The sequence below is a fragment of the Aquarana catesbeiana genome, linkage group LG13 (genome assembly GCF_042186555.1).
Source record: "Aquarana catesbeiana isolate 2022-GZ linkage group LG13, ASM4218655v1, whole genome shotgun sequence".
Classification (NCBI taxonomy): Eukaryota; Metazoa; Chordata; class Amphibia; order Anura; family Ranidae; genus Aquarana; species Aquarana catesbeiana.
The window spans coordinates 76,569,779-76,588,431 of record NC_133336.1 but is presented as its reverse complement, the minus strand read 5'-3'; the positions used below and the strand labels follow the sequence as shown (position 1 = coordinate 76,588,431).

At 41.5% G+C, this 18,653-nt stretch overlaps 1 protein-coding gene across 2 annotated transcripts in view; it reads right to left on the bottom strand.

The window, feature by feature from the left end:
* Nucleotides 1-616: 616 nt before the first annotated feature.
* Nucleotides 617-18,653, bottom strand: part of MAPKBP1 (mitogen-activated protein kinase binding protein 1) — a 255,393-nt gene continuing 237,356 nt past the window's right edge. The window contains exons 26-31 of one of the 2 annotated variants that reach the window (XM_073609140.1): nt 17,313-17,492; nt 14,139-14,220; nt 13,046-13,326; nt 10,249-11,085; nt 6,213-6,298; nt 617-5,744 (exon numbers count right to left, since the gene is read on the bottom strand). In XM_073609140.1, the coding sequence (XP_073465241.1) occupies nt 5,445-5,744; nt 6,213-6,298; nt 10,249-11,085; nt 13,046-13,326; nt 14,139-14,220; nt 17,313-17,492 (1,766 nt within the window). In that variant the 3' untranslated portion in view covers nt 617-5,444. The remainder of the gene's footprint in view (nt 5,745-6,212; nt 6,299-10,248; nt 11,086-13,045; nt 13,327-14,138; nt 14,221-17,312; nt 17,493-18,653) is intronic. The other variant, XM_073609141.1, reaches the window with a different exon arrangement.

Here is an 18,653-nt window from a genome sequence, read left to right as displayed (position 1 = left end):
TTCGGCGTAGCGGGGTTCCCCTTTATAATCCATACCAGACCTAAGGGCCTGGTATGCCCCGCGCTCGCCGCAATAGGAAGATTTGTTTTTCCTATTGCAGCGAGCGCGAGATGCAATACCATCCCCTCGTGTCGTATTTGGTCTGTCGGACCAGCCTACACACGAGCGGGCTTTCCGTCGGACCAGCACACACACGAGCGGACTTTCCGCCCAAAACTGAGTCCGACGGAAAGATTTCAAACATGTTTGAAATCTAGGTCCGGCGGGCTTTTGGGAAGAAGTCCGCCGGAAAAGTCCGCCGCCGCCCACACACGGGCGGATTGTCCGGCACACTCTGGTCCGCCGGACCAAGTATGCCGGAAAGTCCGACCGTGTGTACGCGGCATTACACTCCCATTTTCTTATCCCTTTGCAAAGCCAAAAAGCTATGTGTATAGACCAGTAACCCACAGAAAACACTCAACAATAATCTCTAAGCGATTAGACTGCAATCTGATTGGCTGCTAGGGCTTACTGCACTTTAAACTTCCATACTGAATTAGAACATTACTATTATATTTTTTTTTATATTTATAAAAATAGCTTTACAATTGAATAAACACATTAAGCGCAGAGGTCTAAAAGATTCACACTTTTATTGAAATTAAGACATGAAGTACAAAGGAACAGTTAAAAAATTGCCTCGGCCTCCTTGTAAATAAGAAGAAGAGGCAGATCACAGTGCAAAAAACAAACATAACATAATTGCTCCAAACAATTAAAAAAACTGTTCAAAAATATGACCTCCTCCCCTATATCAAAGTATAAAAGTTGTACTTTCAGAATTCTGGTGTATGTAAAGGCTGTTCTATAAACGGTAACTGTAGAAGTGAACAATGGAGCACTTTGGGGCAATGGGTTGCTAGGTGTGGCTTGATACAATAACAGAAACCATGGGACCCCATCTAAGCATGCTGGAACACTGTTAGGGCCTTGTACACACAGCCTTTAGTTTGTACAAGTGTAGAACACGTTCAGAAAGCCATTTAAAATCCTTTTCAAAATGTTCGTCAAGTCAGGCAGCGCCATTCAGTGTCAGTTTGGGAACGTTATGTCAGCCAGCTCTAGTGCAAGCTGCTAGCTGGCCGAGTTTCAGTGTGCTTCAACACAGCTTGAAACTTGTTGAAAGTCTATGGGCAGCTTGTTTAAATTGACACCAAGCACTCTGTTATGATCTGTGTTTAACATTCCCAAACTATTGCTAATGGGCAATATAATATCAGGAAAAGAAGAAAAAAAAAATCTCTCTTTGCAGTGGGGTTACTTTAGGTATAGGGTGCTCATTTAGATATAGGGTACTTGGAAAAAGCAAGTTTTACTTACCTAATACCCTGCTCCCCCAACAGCAGGTGGTCTCCTCTAGCCCTACACTCCAGCGGTGGACTGTCCCTCTGCGTCCCCATATCCAGTGCAGGGCCTCAAACCCTGCATTGTACTGGGTGAGGTCAGGGGCCTGCGACTGCTAAAGCATAGAAGGGAGAGTCTGTGGTGATCAGGCTTGCAGCAGAGGGAGCATGCAGGAGAAGAGGATGGGGTAAGTAAAATTGTTTTTGCCGGTACCCTAGAGGACCATTTAACCCTTTCACTGCACACGTGGCCCCACTCCAAAAGAAGTTTTTTTTTTATTTCCCCAGAGTCAGCACTGAAATGTTCAAGAAAGCTGCTTGAAGCTTGCAGATAGCTTTGCAAAAGATATGTAAAAGTTATGTAAAAGTTATGTGTACACTACACTAATACAAGCTGATGCTCATGTACAAATCCTAAAGGAATGGTGTCACTGAGGAAAACATCTGATCAGTGCCTCAGATGGAAGGTGCATTTTCATAAATTAAAAAATTGTGCATTAATTCCATGGTAGTAATCTGACTTAAAAGTTGAACTTCTACCCTGGAACTAGTATGCAGCCTGTGTGTTGCGAAATGTCTACTTTCACCAGGGACTTCCAACACAGATGCTTTGCTTCCCTTTAGCTGGGGTGCCACAGGTTGCCCATGACTGCTTTGGTGCTTAAGATAAATTAAGTACATGCAATTTGTTCATGAACTAAATAATTCTCAAAAGACATCATGCATGTTTTTCCATGCTCCAAGCTGTATATTCACATCTGCTCGACAATCTAAAGACCTTTTATTTTTAGGAGAAGCTTATCTTACACTATGTACATTGCTAATACAGTTATTGGCATCAATGACCTCTTCCATGTAACAGATGTGACCTTTAAGCTTGCTGGCATCCACTTTGTGATGAAGAAGCCATGTTTTCCATATCATCTTTTGGTGGTAAAGACTCATTAACCTATAGCTCTATGGTTTAGCCTGCAATACTGTATATATATGGTCTTCCCTCTTATTAGAGGAGAAACCGGGGACATTGCCTGACATACCACAGATGTAAACATTCTAAAAGCTTATTTTTGTTTGCATGGGTCGGGGAGGGAGTTTCTATATACAGTAAAATGGCTCAGTTTCCTGATAAGCTCAGGGCGAACGTAAACTAGTACAGATTAATTCCAAGAAAGAAAGTAGCAGAAAGATCTGTATTTCTGAGGACACTGCTCTTTTAGTGAAAAGACACTTGGGACTCTTACACATGGGCAAAAGCTTGAACTAGGTCATGGCAAAGAGGCGGGGTACACATGTGCCATTCTTATCCAGTTTTCCATTGACTGGAGATGTAGGCTGTGTTCCCACTAGTGCACATTGGATGCGGATTTCTCCGCATCCAATTCGCATGACAGGAGATTGTGACAGGCTCTCAATGGAGCCGTTCACACATCTCCGGAGTGGCTACGGAGCGAACTGCACAGGGGTCCTGTGCATCTTTCAGGTCCGAATTCAGCCAAAAAATCCAGGCCTGATTCGTCCCTGAAACAGAGAACAGGGACGCACCAGACCCCTGCTGTCAGCCGCATCCGTCTGCAGTGTGAACCCAGCCGTAAGCGTTATGGATCTGGTTATGATAACCAGGTTTTAATTGCATAGCAAATAGTAGCAACTATGAGGACACATCCATTTAAGAAAAATTCCTAAATATTCAACTCCTTTCACACTTTTACTCTAATTACCTCTATAAACTCTGGGACCCAATAAATAAAGACAAATCAAAATGTGTTTTACTCTCTCCAATTTAAAACCACTCTGGGATAAAAGGGGTTCAAAATGTAAAAAAAAGAGTTCACGCACATAAAAACAAAAAATTCTTCATGACCTAGAAAACCCACCCCTACTGACTTGTTAGAGGACCAGCCTCATTTGAACCCTTTCAGACCAGCAGAAGTGACATTACGCCAATTATGCATAGTACAGATTCTGGAAGCCGCAACCTATTATGAAACCATTGCACATACCCATACACTTTCTTAGAAAACAACATCTGATAATACAGTCGAACACTTGCTAACTATAAATCATCAACTTTTCTAAAAAACATACTTAGAATCGCAACAAAAGTTACCATTTACCTGGGTACCCTTTTTTTTTTTTTGGACCGTTTGTGTGCTGTTCAACTACATTCAATTGCAAGATGAATATGGGGTCTGAAAAGTTAATAAGAATCTCTTCCCTGGGGCTCCTAGAACAACTTTTCCTTCTGCCAACATTAAGCAGGTTATGAAAGCAAACACAACCAGCTTTGCACATCTAGTGACACAACGGTGATAGTTTGGCTGCATTAACAACCACTGAGCTGACTTCATTCATCTGCAGGTCTTTTCAATAAGGAAAGTGTTTGTGTTGTATTCAAAACAGATGCAAAAAGTAGTATCCTTGCAATATGTAGTAGACTTTTTTTTTTTAACACGTTAGGACATTTGACTTTACAGGAAGCCAGCAAAGGATTCTGGGTCCATCCCGATACTGCTTCCGGATAGATGAGGCATTGACCAACAGAATTATAGTATCCATCTATAGTACTCATAGAAGAGGAACTGCTAAGCAGATACAATTGATATAAGCCTCACCAAATAGCTTGGCTGGATTTTAACCTCTCAAGTGGTTGTATATACAGCAGGAAGGACAACCCTTACTATAAAGAGCAGGAGAGGAAAATTCAATATTACTTACCCTGAGAGCAGGGGGTGACATTTTGGTATAGCCTATAAACCCCTATTTATCATCAGACATCCTATGAAATAACTTTACACTTAATATTTTTTAAAGTGCATATCCCCTCAAAATAAGGTGTAAACATGCAGAGTTTTAATTGTTAGCAGAACAGGTTAATTATGATTGTTTTAGATTGAAAAAAACAAAAAACAAACCGTAGCTGGAACTGTGTAAATTGTCAGGTCACAAAATGAGAAGGGAAAAAAAAAAGAGGCCCCAGGCTAAAGCTTAAAGAAATGGTAGGCCTTTCTATACAGGTCACAGAGAATAAAATTGCCAAAGGGTTTTCACTGCACAGTTAAGTTAATTTAACTTAACTATGCCTGCTATAACTAAAAAAATTCCACAACATGGAAAACAGGAAGCATTAAAATGATTAAACAATGTAAACTCTTTCAACTAAGTCAGGGGTCTTCAAACGATGGCCCTCCAGTTGTTCAGGAACTACAATTCCCATCATGCCTAGTCATGTCTGTGAATATCAGTTTCTTACAATGCTTCATGAGACGTGTAGTTCAGCAACAGCTAGAGGGCCGTAGATTGAAGATCCCTGAGCGAAGTGATGGATATTGTAGTGATAGCACATACAGTGATCTGTTGACACACAGCCGGGCAGCCATTTTGAAGATCCTGAGAATATGTCCATCAGCGACATTCTGGTTAACTGCTACATTGAAAACAGTCTGGGGGGGGCACGGTCTTCTACAAAATGGGCACCTCTGCTGTGGACAATCAGTCGGTTAAGGCAGAAGAAGACATCTTGTGCAACTCCTCCCACGATCCTTTGCCAAAACAGGTTGTAACAGATGTAAAAAGGTTGGCTTCTGCCCACGCACAAATAAAAGAAATAAAACAGTATCACAGGACAAACTCTTGAGGGAGCAAAACATATGAAACATAAAACATTTAAATCAATAACTTAAAATATATAAAGCAAAGAATATAATACTCAGTTCAAGGATTTTTTTTGTTTTTTTTATAACAGGGTTAAAATGATCCTTAAAAGTTCTGCACATCTGCAAGCGACTAGAAGCAGAAACAGAACGTACAACTGGCCCAAGCCAAAAATGGGACCATTACTAAAGACCTCAAGTGCTGCTGGTCTGAAGGGGTTGCTGGAACAGATCCATACCAGCATTAACCCCGGGTTGCTGGTTTTGTGGATTTAAATGACAAAATGTACACCTTAAAGTTTATGGTAGTGTTTCAAAGACTTTAAAAAAAGCTTTTTGGCTTGCAGTGCATTTGATGCAGAACACTCTTCTTGAACACTGACCCAAAACTCTGCAACCCAGAGGTAGCTTAGAGTTTCTTATCCATCCTCTTCTCTACTGCTTGCAGTAAAAGTTCTGAGTATTGCTGCAACAGGGCAAGAGTCTTATCATCCCCCAGCTGCTGAGAGCCATGAGCAGCTGAAGCGTCACCATCCACCTGAAGTTCAAGGTTTTCTCTGTACTCTAGTTCTGGAGACGAGCCTTCGCCTATATCCGTTGGACTCTCTTGTAAGGAATCCAACTCTCTCTTCACAATGCCAAAGGTTTCAGTCAGAAGGCCTGCCATCTTGCATCGGTCCTGAGTTGTTTTAGGGTCAGCGGTTGTCACCTGTGGGAAGCAAACAAACCATATACATTTTATATAGGCGTTATCTAGTTTTTTAGCGCTGTAAAAGGTCAACATCAGACCAAAGTGATTTTATTCTTTTGTATGAAGTGGAGAAGGGTTTCAACTTGTGAAAATTTGGTTGATGTCTGTGATACCAGTTAAGAAAATGTCTCCTCAATTCTTATTAACCAGTGATAGCGACTAACAGAGCAGGAAGGGAAGAAAAACTTCCCCAATGGGCCTCCACTGACCAATAACCACAAGACAAAAGGTTCTAATCCTTCTCTGCTCTACACAAAACTCAAAGAAATGATTTTAATTGGATACAAACTTTGGTTGCCACTTTGGATTAATTATTTTATATTATTCATGATTATTACATTATTGCTATGTTATTTGAAGTTGCATGTATTATGTATTTCTACAACAATACAAAAATGTGTAAGGAAACAGAGGACAGTGACCTACCGATCGATAGAGACTGAGGGCTCTCCTTAAGCTGTCCTGTAATTCTGAAGCAATTATTTCACACTGTTGAAAGCTGACTGGTTGTGCTGAAAAATAGAAAAAAGCAATGCGTATTATTATATATTTTAAACAGCGCCGGTTATAATGCTAATCTATGCACAACGTAACTAGAATATATATACAGTATACATAGGAAAAAAAAAAAGGGTCAGTCTACCAAAGATGTATACTTTAGCTCTAAACAGTCACTGGCAGGCTGTATCATACTGTCATCTCGGGTATCTTAGGGCTAGTGCATATGGTTTTGAAATGTGTTTTATGCATTCACACTCATTTCCATAGAGGAATAAAAGGAAAGCACAAACTGATCTCTATACGTACTTAAAAGAGTAACTGTGCTTTGCTCATGCAGGGCAAAGCAAAAGGTTCACTTTAAATGTTGGGCCACCCACCTGAATATACTTACCTGCCCTTCACTCCCCTGACAATCTATACACCACCAGGAACAGAGAGAAATACTAATACTTTTGGGTATAAAGGATCAAGAAAATAACTCCCCTTCCTCCAACACGACAGCACTGCTGCTTAGTAATTGTTGCTCAGGCATCAGCACTGTCACATTATATGGGGGTGGGGAGAGTCTTCCCAGCTCTCCGAGTTAGAATTGACAGGGCCAAATATTGGGCGATTCAGTAGAAACCAGATGACATTTGGCCCGATTGTATGGCAGCTGGTCCAACAGAATCCGGCCAAACGTCCGGTTTTTGTTTAAGGCTCTGCCAATCGGCTTCTGATGTGCTGACTGGTGTGTTCTGGCAGGGGGGCATCCCCCTGTCAGAACATAATAGCTTAGCGGGGGAGATCGCTGTACTAACATTGACAACTTAGTACAGGGGCACCTCCCGAACTCTTCATTTTTTTTTTTTTTTGTTCAGCACGCTGGGTTGAACATAAAAGAAACTGCTGGTGTGTACCAGGCTTTAAAGTTTACACAGGGCTTCTCTGTGCTCCCAGCAGCAAATGGAACTGCAGGGGGGTGAAGAGACATCGAGTACAAGAGGATGTAGAATCCAGCTTTAAAGTGAACCTGTTTCAGTCTGCATGGTCGGAGCACATGTTCACTCTAAATGATCTCAAAGGCTTTAAATGGGGTCCTGTTCTCCTTGTTGGACTTTTCATATATTTACCATTACATAGAACGCAGTAGAAAGAGTGAATTACCACAGTGAAATAATTAGGGTGAGGGGGACTCTTGTCAGTCCGCAGGACTCGATTTCTAGTCTTCAAGAAATAGTGGAAGTCATGCTCAGATTCAGCCCAGCATTATCCACTTATAAATAAAATATCATTTTTGGTGACATAACCTTTTAGCAGTTTGACAGGTGAGCACATTTCCACCACTTACAATGTACTTCTTTCCATAAGTTTGGTCACTTTATTTAAAGTAAATTTGACTTACTGCATTTTCCCCCCTATTTTAATTGACAGAGCTGCCCACAAGGCTGCCAGCTACAATAATCCTATAGAAGAAGTGTGCACACACATACACTCGAGACCCAACAGCTGTGCAATACATCTTCTGCAAGTACATGCACAAATCCTTCTACTGAAAACATAAGACAATATTATGACACGATGATGACAGAACGAAACAAACCATTAGACAGATATGCTGAAAACACACAGTGAGAACTGGAGGTAGTTATAAGAACACTATAAATGAAGAAAGAGTCAGATCAGAAAATATGAATCTGTTTTTTAGTAACTCTGCTAGATAAAGTGGAACTTTACCCATAACAGCTGGATAAAAATAATGTTCTTTAGCAATGAAAGTACATTCCAATATTTAATAATTATGCTACCAAAATGAGTGTGTGTTGTAAATAGCCAGTTTCTTCTTGCTGGAGGCTGCCCTTTTGCTGAAGCTCAGAGCCCCTAAACAGCAGTAAATCTTTAGGCTGTCAGCAGATCGGCCTCTACAAATTTGGCACAGTGCCTAAAAATAGAGAGCAACTGAACATGTGCAGAGCAGGGTGAGTCAGTGTATTACTACATTTTAAACAGTAAAGGAGCTTATTTTTAATGTTTTACATAGCTACAGTGCCTTGAAGTATTCATACCCCTTGAAATTTTCCACATGTCATCTTACAACCAAAAACAAACGTATTTTATTGGGATTTTATGTGACAGACCAACACAAAGTGGCACATAAGTGTAAAGTGGAAGGAAACTGATAGATGATTTTCAATTTTTTTTTTTTTTTTTTACAAATAAACATCTGAAAAGTGTGACATGCATTTGTATTCAGTCCCCTTTACTCTGCTACCCCTAACTAAAATCTAGAGGAAACAATTGAAGAAGTCACCTAATTAGTAAGTAGAGTCCAAATGAGTGCAATTTAATCTCAGTATAAATACAGCTGTTCTGTGAAGCCCTAAAATGTTTGTTAGAGAACCTTAGTGAACAAACAGCATAATGAAGGCCAAGGAACACACCAGACAGGTCAGGGATAAAGTTGTGGAGAAGTTTAAAGCGGGATTAGGTTATAAAAAATATCCCAATCTTTGAAAATCTTACAGACCACTGTTCAATCCATCATCTGAAAATGGAAAGAGAGTATGGCACAACTGCAAACCTACCAAGACACAGCCATCCACCTAAACTGACAGGCCACCAGCAGCCAAGAGGCCCCTGGTAACTCTGAAGGAACTGCAGAGATCCACAGCTCAGATGGGAGAATCTGTCCACAGGATAACTATTAGTCATGCACGCCACAAATCTGCCCTTTATGGAAGAGTGGCAAGAAGAAAGCCATTGTTGAAAGAAAGCCAAAAGTAATCCTGTTTGCATCTTGCGAGAAGCCATGTGGGGGACACAGAAAACGTGGAAGAAGGTGCTCTGGTCAGATGAGAAAGAAATTGAACTTTCTGACCTAAAAGCCAAACGCTATGTGTGGCGGAAAACTAACACTGCACATCACCCTGAACACACCATTCCCACCGTGAGGTGTGGTGATAGTATCATGTTGTGGGGTTGCTTTTTTCAGCAGGGACAGGGAAGCTGGTCAGAGTTGATGGGAAGATGAATGGAGCCAAATACAGGGCAATCTTAGAAGAAAATCTGTTAGAGTCTGCAAAAGACTTGAGACTGCGGCAGAGGTTCACCTTCCAGCAGGGCAACAACCTTAAACATACAGCCAGAGCTACAATGGAATGGTTTAGATCAAAGCATATTCATGTGTTAGAATGGCCCTGTCAAAGTCCAGACCTAAATCCAATTGAAAATCTGTGGCAAGACTTGCAAATTGATGTTGACAGACGTTCTCCATCCAACCTGGCAGAGCTTGAGCTATTTTGCAAAGAAGAATGGGCACAAATGTCACTCTAGATGTGCAAAGCTGGTAGAGACATACCTAAAAAGACTTACAACTGTAATTGCAGTGAAAGGTGGTTCTACAAAGTATTGACTCAGGGGGTCTGAATACAAATGCACGCCACACTTTTCACATATTTGTAAAAAATTTGGAAAACCATTTATCAATTTCCTTCCACTTCACAATTATGTGCCAATTTGTGTTGGTTTACTACATAAAATTAATTTACGGTTTTGGCTGTAACATGACAAAATGTGGAAAATTTCAAGGGGTATGAATACTTTATCAAGGCACTGTATACCTGCAAAAGGGGCAAGCCTGAAGTGTTCTAACAGGACTTAATTTTCTGACTAAAGTTCCACTTTAAGCTGATAGTATATTATTGGCACAAACATCACACTTGGATAACAGGTCTGGAATGCCCTAATAAATACAAAACTGTTGAAAAAGTAATCCGATATCCCAAAGTTAACCAAGGAAATAAAGGGATATTAAAATCACATGCCTCACCATTTTTGGGATGGCTTATGGAACAAGACAGGTGTGAACAGGACGAAACAGGCCAGAGACTGGACGAAGAAAGATGAGATGGAGCTGGGAGGTCACCCACACAAATAGCAGACAGAAAGGGAGATACCACCAGGGGTGGACCTCTTTGCCCACCTGAGTTCAGAGTTGATGCTGCATTGAGTGAGGGAGATCTGGGTCTAATGGTTTCAACAGGACACAGTCCTGAATGATTGTCTGGAGTGTGGCCAATAGTAGAAGCTCTACCTCTTGTGATAGGTTTAATGATGTCTGAGCTGAAGTCTATTTTGTCTTGAGATGGGTTCATCTTGGTGTTAATAGGGCTGACCTCTTCAGGACTCCCTTTCGTATAAACAGGGCTTTCTAACAGACCTTGCTCACTTCCTCCAGAAACTTGATTGTCAGTACGACAAGCTAATTCTGTAAAAGATAATCTAGGTTTCCAGCTACACCCTGGTGATTTAGGTGATCTTGGAGACTCCATATCCAATGTGCTTCTGCTTCTACTAAAGGAAAGCAATGGTCGATCAGGTAGAGGCTTTCCAATATCCAAAGTCAAATGTGCCCGGTTCTTTGACTGAAATGTCTTTGGTGAAGAGTTGTTTGCACTAGGCTGCAAAAGAGGTTTAAAAGCTGCATTGTCCTTTATTGCTGGATTGCTCTTCTCAGCATCTGTGTTAGATACAATGCCCACATCTGCTTCACAAAGGATTTGCTTTCCATCTGAACCAACTGATGGCTCCTGTGTGTCCCCGAGGTTTAAGTTTTCTCCAACAGAGACACTCCTGGAGATCTTGGCAATTGAACTTGTTGTTGGGTTCATGTAGGACCTGCCTCTAGATGATTTTACATCCTTGACTTGGAAGGGTGAAGGCTGACACTCCACTTTCATCAGTGTAGCTGGCAAGGTCCGACGATGACTGGCTTTCTGCTCCTTTTCTGCTGCAGTCTGAGTTTGAGGACGCATTTTTACTGCAAATATATTAGAGCAAAAAAGAAAAGTTATTAACCAGTTAACGACCGCCCTATTGTAGCTTTACTGCTACAGGGCGGCCGCTGTGTGCAGAATCACGTATATATACACACACACACGATTCTGCACTTCCGGGTAGGGGGGCGCGCCCCGCTTCTGCTGCAATTAGTCAAGCAGAAGCCGATCAGCGAGTGCTGGCCAATGGATGACCACCGACAATCGCTGATCAGCGAGAAGACACACTGGACGGAGCCCTGCATATGTAAATAATGCAGAGCTCCGTCCTGTCAGCGGGGAAGTGTTGGATTTTGTGAAGCAGGGAATAAAATCCAACACAACCCTTAGTGAAAGCAACACACTGTAAATCTTCCAGCGGTCAAGGGGTTAAAGAAACCATATTTTTATCAACATTTAGCTGTCCCTGTTGCACAATTAAAGCGGTAATAAACCCCAAATCAAAAGTGTAATATATTGCAGCCTGCCAATCATTAGATATAGTGGCTGCATGATTTTTCCTTTTTTTAGGCTTTTTCTTCCCCTCCGTTTTCACCTGGTGATCTGGCCAGTAATACACTTTGGGGTTGATTTACTAAAACTGGAGAGTGCAAAATGTGGTGCAGCTCTGCATAAAAACCAATCAGCTTCCTTTTTTTTTTTTGTCAAAGCAATGCCTACATTCTGAATGAAGGAGCAACAGAGACACTTTTGGACGGTGGCATTGTTAGTCTAGAGGGAGGGTAGTGTTAGATATAGATACAATAAACAAGTTGAAGCCAGCTAACACTTTATAAGCAGTTGCAGCAAACAGTTTTTTTTTCCCATTTGGGATAAAGGTTTTACATAAATAAAACTGACCGTGTAAGCACCCCTTGTCAGTGGTAAATAGTGGTAAGTGGTAACAGCTTGTTTTGTTGAAAAATAACAGACTTACTGGCCAGATCACCAAGTGAAAATAAAGGAGAGAAAGCCTAAAAAGAAAGCCAATGCAGCCACCACATCTAAGAATTGGTAAGCTGCAATATAATAAATGTTTGCTTTCAGGTTTAATACCACTTTAAGTATTCACATATTGGGCATTTAGATGAAAGCAGCACAGTAAAGATTTCTTAAAAGTTAAAGAGGGGATGGCCACAAACAATCATTACTGCTGTTGCATTCTAGGCTTTAAAAAAAAACAAAAAAAAAAAAAAAAAACACTCACTCTTTACCAACCACTGGTCCTGCTGCCTGGTGACATATACTTTTTAAGTTACCATTAGGAAATGCAATGTTACATGACAGAATTTGACCCAAAAGGCACTATATTTGACCTCTTCCTTGGAGAATGCTTGTTCCCTGGCTGCCAGTATGATGCTTTGACTTCAATGCTGTACTTGGAACAAGTATAAGACATTATGACGCTCATTTACATTATGCTTGTTCCAGGACTGTGACTGAAACATACTCAAGTCATACACAGTCAGGCAACTAGTATTTTTAAGTGTTCTGTAATACTTTTAAAAGTATGGGCAGCCGATGTTGAAGCAATGTGTAAAAATCACTGTATTCCACACCCAGTTTTACAGACCCATCTTAAAGTTCTATGCAAACTATTTTGAGGTTGCAATTACCTCCAGTTGTATTTGTGTAAGTATTATCAATTCTCCAAGAACGGATAGACTAGAACCCCTGCCAGGAGGAGGACTTTGGAGTATCAATGGTAGGGGGCACTGGGCTCAGGGATGTTTATGAACCACAACCCTTCTGCTATCACAATACACATAAAGCAAAGTATTTGAAAGTAACTTGTTTGTAGTTTACTACAGCATAGTGTAGAAGATGCCTCCATATGTGATTAGAAATTTAACCAAATTACCTTCTTTTTCATATTGACAATTCTTTCTTAGCAAACCAATACATGTTGAAAACCTTAGCAAGAACATATTATTCTTCTTAAGGCATTTTTATTTGGGCATTTACCTTCATGCACAAGATCATGTACAGACTGTGTCTTCCTCATGTTGGACACCACTGGGGAAAATGGCCCTGCTTTTCCCATCTTGATTTCTGCTGGCTGTTTCCGCTTTCTCTGATAGGTTGGTTTAAAAGGGCTTGAACCTTCTTGATCTGCTATGTTGCGATTTCTTGCTTGATAGTCAGATCCATTGGCTTGTGTGGTGTACAGAAATGGGTTCTGGTTATTACAGTCTGGACTGACCTCCTGATCAGACATTTCTGTGGCACAAACTCCAGGCTGGTTCCTAAGAAAACAAAAACATTTGAATTTACAACCAAATAATAATACAAAACTGTGTGACCAGATTTAAAGGGAAAAAATAAAATTTAAAAATATTAACCAGGACCCTTTTGGAAAGCGCACCGCAGCCGCCCCAGCGTGTTTACACCAATGCATGAAAGCATCTACATATACCAGAGTACTGCTGCATTTAGACATTCATGTCTTCTGGGTTCACATATGAATTGGATGCATTTTTCCCCGCATCCTATTCGCATGAAATGCAAGTATGACCGGTTCTTAATGGAGTCGGTTCACACATGTCTGGGGTGGCTGCGGTGCGCTTTCCAAAAGGGTCCTGTGCGTTTTTGGGTCCGGTTCAGATGCAAATTCAGGCAAAAATTTGGACCTGAATCGCACCTGAACCAGTGAACAGAAACGTACTGAACCCCAGGCTGGAAACCGTGGGCACACATATGTGAACCTGACCTAAGTCTGGGTGTATGTGCCACCTCTGGCTCCCTGGGTAGGGGGAAAAAGAAAAGCTTGGATTTTGCGCTACTGTAGATTTTAAGCGACAAACTGTACATGTGCACGAGGCCTATAATCAGCAACATGTAGCCATTTACTCATTTATGAATTTTGTTTTTGCTACAAAGAAAAAGATGCTACATAAACTTGGTGGTGCCAAAACAGCGTAAACTGGGTTTATTCTCAGAGCCTACTCTTTCAGGTCCTGCTCTCATCTTTCAATGTCTAAGCCTTTCTATGGATTATTTTACCTCCTTTCTCACATACACCACAATGGATCTAAGCATAAGAGATAAAAATACAAACCTGACAGCTGGTATCTGGGCCATAGCTAAAAACCGTGATGAGATGCTGGCATTTTCTGTTCTCAAAGTCAAGACTGGTTCCTCTGTGAACATAAATCAGCAAGTCACTAACCATACAAACCTGTTTTTAAATGGCAGCCTGTTTAAAAACCTGTAAATACCAGACACTTTTGAAACTCGCTAAGCATGAAAAACTGCCCAGGTTTGGAATGAAACTTTTTATTGCTCATCATAGATAAGTAAATCTGGATTCAACCTGAATAATAATGTATGTACCATAAAATGGTAAAAACTGAATATTTAAAAACTCAGATTATAACTATAAATTAGTATATGATATAAATCAGACATACTGTATTTTAATGGGTTTGTGAAAATGAGTGGATTCCATCCCTAGCAGTAGACTAGGGGTTGATTTACTAAGACTGGTGCAGCTCTGCATAGAAACCAGCTTCCAGGTTTTATTGCCAAACCTTAAGAGGCCTTTCACACTGGAAGCACGGGCTGTGTTAGCAGTAAAGTGCCGCTAGTTTTAGCGGCGCTTTACCGGCGCTGTGCGGGCGGGAGCGGGGTGCTTTTAACCCAAAAGAAGGGGTTAACAAGGGGTTAAAAGTGACCACAAAGCGCCGCTGCCGAAGCACTTTGCAGGTGCTTCGGCAATGCTGCCCATTGATTTCAATGGCAGGGGCGGTTTAGGAGCAGTGTATACACCGTTCCCGCACCGCCCCAAAGACTCTGCTTGCAGGACTTTTTTTTCAGTCCTACAAGAGCACTGCCCCAGTGTGAAAGCACTCTGGCTTTCACACTGGGGAGGCTTGAGAGGCGCTTTTCAGGTGCTATTTTTAGCGCTAAAAATGCCTGAAAAATGCCTTCAGTGTGAAAGGGGTCTTAATGAACAAGCTGTTAGAAGCCGATTGGCTACCATGCACAGCTGCACCAGATTTTGCACTCTCCAGCTTTGGTAAATCAATCCTTCGGTCTCCATAGACCTGAGAGCTATAGTTGTCTGCACCATAAATGTGTGTGTGTGTGTGTGTGTGTGTGTTTGAATACTGGACCCATAAAAAGATTGACAAAAGACTATGGGCTACACTAACACTGGCAATACACTCATTAAAATTTGGAAGCTGAATTTTGATAAATGTGTGGGCTCCTCTGCTCAGCAGAAGTCATTTGTTCAAGCTACCTCTGTCAAAAAGATATGTTGAAAAAATGTCTCATCATTCAGTGGCTGCAGGCAATCAACAGTGTAGCCCCGTATTTGTGTGGATGGAGGAATCTGTTTTTTTAAACCTGCAGTTTCTTCATCCCAACATCTCCCCATGGTATGTGATAGAAGGCATCAGAAGGAAGAGAACATATGCTCACGTTCACAAACCCGTACAACAGCAATGGCAATCCTTGTAATGGCTTGTGATTAGAACAGAGGATTCACACATACAGTTATCATTCACTGGAGTGATGGATGCCAGGAGAGAAAGTGTAGTAACAGTCAAGTGCAGAGGAACACACACAGGAGCAGGCAATGTGAGACTGGTGCAGGGACAGAAGAAAGGCATACATACAAATACTAGAATACTGGAGCTGAACTGTGAAAAGTTTGCAACCCAAAACGGTGCATCACATCCTTTGATTTTCAAATCTATATAAATAATGACATCTGGAATCTGATTTGCTGTCTCTGACCATGTGAAAAACCTCTTGCAGATTTTATAAAGCTGTCCGATGTTAGCTAAAATATATTTAAAGAGAACCAGTCACCAATTAGCATTTGTAATAATCTGAATCTCCAAAATTGAACAGACACAGTAGTGCAGCCTTATCCCTTAGGTGTTACTTGATTTTGCTTATTTACTTATATTTTCTCCCTGTCGTTGCAGAAGGGTCAGGCTGAATGTAAGGCTGTAAGGTAATCCCACCTACTTCATGAGCTCAATGCTAATACAGGTGCTTGAAAATTGTAACAAAAGGTGCTGTCAGGATGATATTAAAGCAAAATTTGTCCTCATGCACACAGATGGTTTGAGGCTTAAAATCTGCTGTAGCATAAAATCCAAGCTTTTTTTTCCCCACCCAGGAAGTTGCAGGAGATGTGTACAGCTGGCTATAGAAGTGAATGCTGTAAGCGGCCATACTGTGTTATAAGCAGATTCTTTTATGCATGAACCTTTGATTTATAAACTGAATGCAGAAATTCTGCGTTTGACAAATACATCATGCGCGCATGTCTGGGTTTACCTCAATGCATGAAAGCATCTGCTTATACCCAAGTACTGATGCATTCAGCCCTTCATGTCTTAGTCTGGCTGTACGTGCCACATGCCACTCCGTGAGTGTTTGAAAAAGAAAAGCTTGGATTTTACGTTACCGCAGATATTAGGCCACAAACTTACGTGGGCACGAGGCCTATAATCAACATGTAGCCAGATACTAATTTACCTAACTGGGTTTCTTCCCAGGGCCTACCCTTTCAAGGACTGCTCATCTTTCAACGTCTATCAATGATGTATTGCCTGAATCTAGAAATTCCGCGTTTGAGGAACACATCATATACGCATGTCTGTGTTTACGCCAATGCATGAAAACGTATACTCGAGTACTGCCGCATTCAGCCATTCACGTCTTAGTCTGGCTGTACATGCCACATGCAACTCTCTAGGTGGGGGCAAAAAAGCGTGGAATTTGCACTATCGCAGATTTTAGGCCACAAACTGTACATGTGCATGAGGCCTATAAGTTTTGCTGTAAGTGTGCATGAGGCCTATAAGTTTTGCTGTAAGTGTGCATGAGGCCTATAAGTTTTGCTGTAAGTGTGCATGAGGCCTATAAGTTTTGCTGTAAGTGTGCATGAGTCAATTATCAGCCCTAAGCTCCAATCAGCCTTTATTGGGCACTTGCACTGGAATTACATTATGCTCAGGGAGAGAGTGCAGCTAAATAACAGTACACACCCATCCCTGCAAGGTAAGGCTGCACTATTATATCAACTAGAGTGAATATATGGATTAAATATGTACCTTCTTTACGGGTTCTCGTTAAAACACTTTGCAAACCAGTTTCCGCAACACTCTAATATACATGTTGGAATTCTCCATCTCATTAAAGAATGATTAGTATCACACACAGGACTACAACATTAGTGAAAAAAAAAATTTAGCTGGGAATTCAAAACAACCTGGGCCAGTGTTGGTGGACAGATTTCCAAAGTGCTGTTTGAGGAACATTTCCTGATCGGGTGTCTGTGGGATATCACCATCTAAAACCAGGCAGGGGGTGTCCAGCTCCTCAACCTCTGCTTGCTCTTCTAGATCTGACGAGTTCCCATCTACACTCAGGGGCTCTGTGCTTTCCGAATCTTCTCAGCACCACAAGTGAAATAAAACAGCACGGTAAGTGGCAAGAATTGGAATGCAGAATGGTATGATGATAAATTCTGAAATGGAGGACTCCAGATCTTCTATTGACTAGTGCAAGCATGGTGAGCATACAAACAGGTTGATTCACTAAGGTGCACAATTCCATAGGCGCAACATTATGTTTTATTAGTCACATTAAATGAGTTAACTATTGCAAGATTTTATTTTTCAAAAATCAGATTTTTTTCCTATTTCACAAAACATTACTTTACCTCCAGCTCAAAATGGCTACATTTTTTGATCCCCTAAATATTTTCCACACAATTAATGGCAGTCAAACGCTAGCAAGATTTTAAAGGGAACCTGTATTTTGCCCATACCAAGCAATATAATAGGTAGGGTGAAGGGAGGCCGTGAAACGATCTTGCAGCTTCTGCTGCTCTCCGTTTTATTGAGCTCAGACATCGAGCTCTTTACTGCCACCTCTGGCTACTATGTGCACCCGTCGTGTGACCTGCCTGTGTGTGTTTACACATTTGTGTATGTGTACATATATAGATAGATAGGTGGGGGGGGCTTGCATGTATACAGGTGTGAGGGGGGCTGGCGTATATACAGATGTGAGGGGGGCTGACACACACACACACACATATATATATATATATATACACACATACACACACACACACACAGGTGTGAGGGGGGCTAGCATATATACAGGTGTGGGGAGGCTGACATATATACAGGTGTGTGTGGGGAGGGGCTGACATATATACAGGTGTGTGTGGGGGGCTGACATATATACAGGTCTGTGTGTGTGGGGGGCTGACATATATACAGGTCTGTGTGTGTGTGTGGAGGGGGGGCTGACATATATACAGGTGTAGGTGTGTGTGTGTGGAGGGGGGCTGACATATATACAGGTGTAGGGGGGCTGGCATATATACAGGTGTGTGTGGGGAGGCTGACATATATACCGGTGTGAGGAGGGGGTGACATATATACCGGTGTGAGGGGGTGCTGGCATATATACAGGTGTGTGTGGGGAGGCTGACATATATACAGGTGTGTGTGGGGAGGCTGACATATATACAGGTGTGTGTGTGTGGGGAGACTGACATATATACCGGTGTGTGTGTGGGGAGGCTGACATATATACA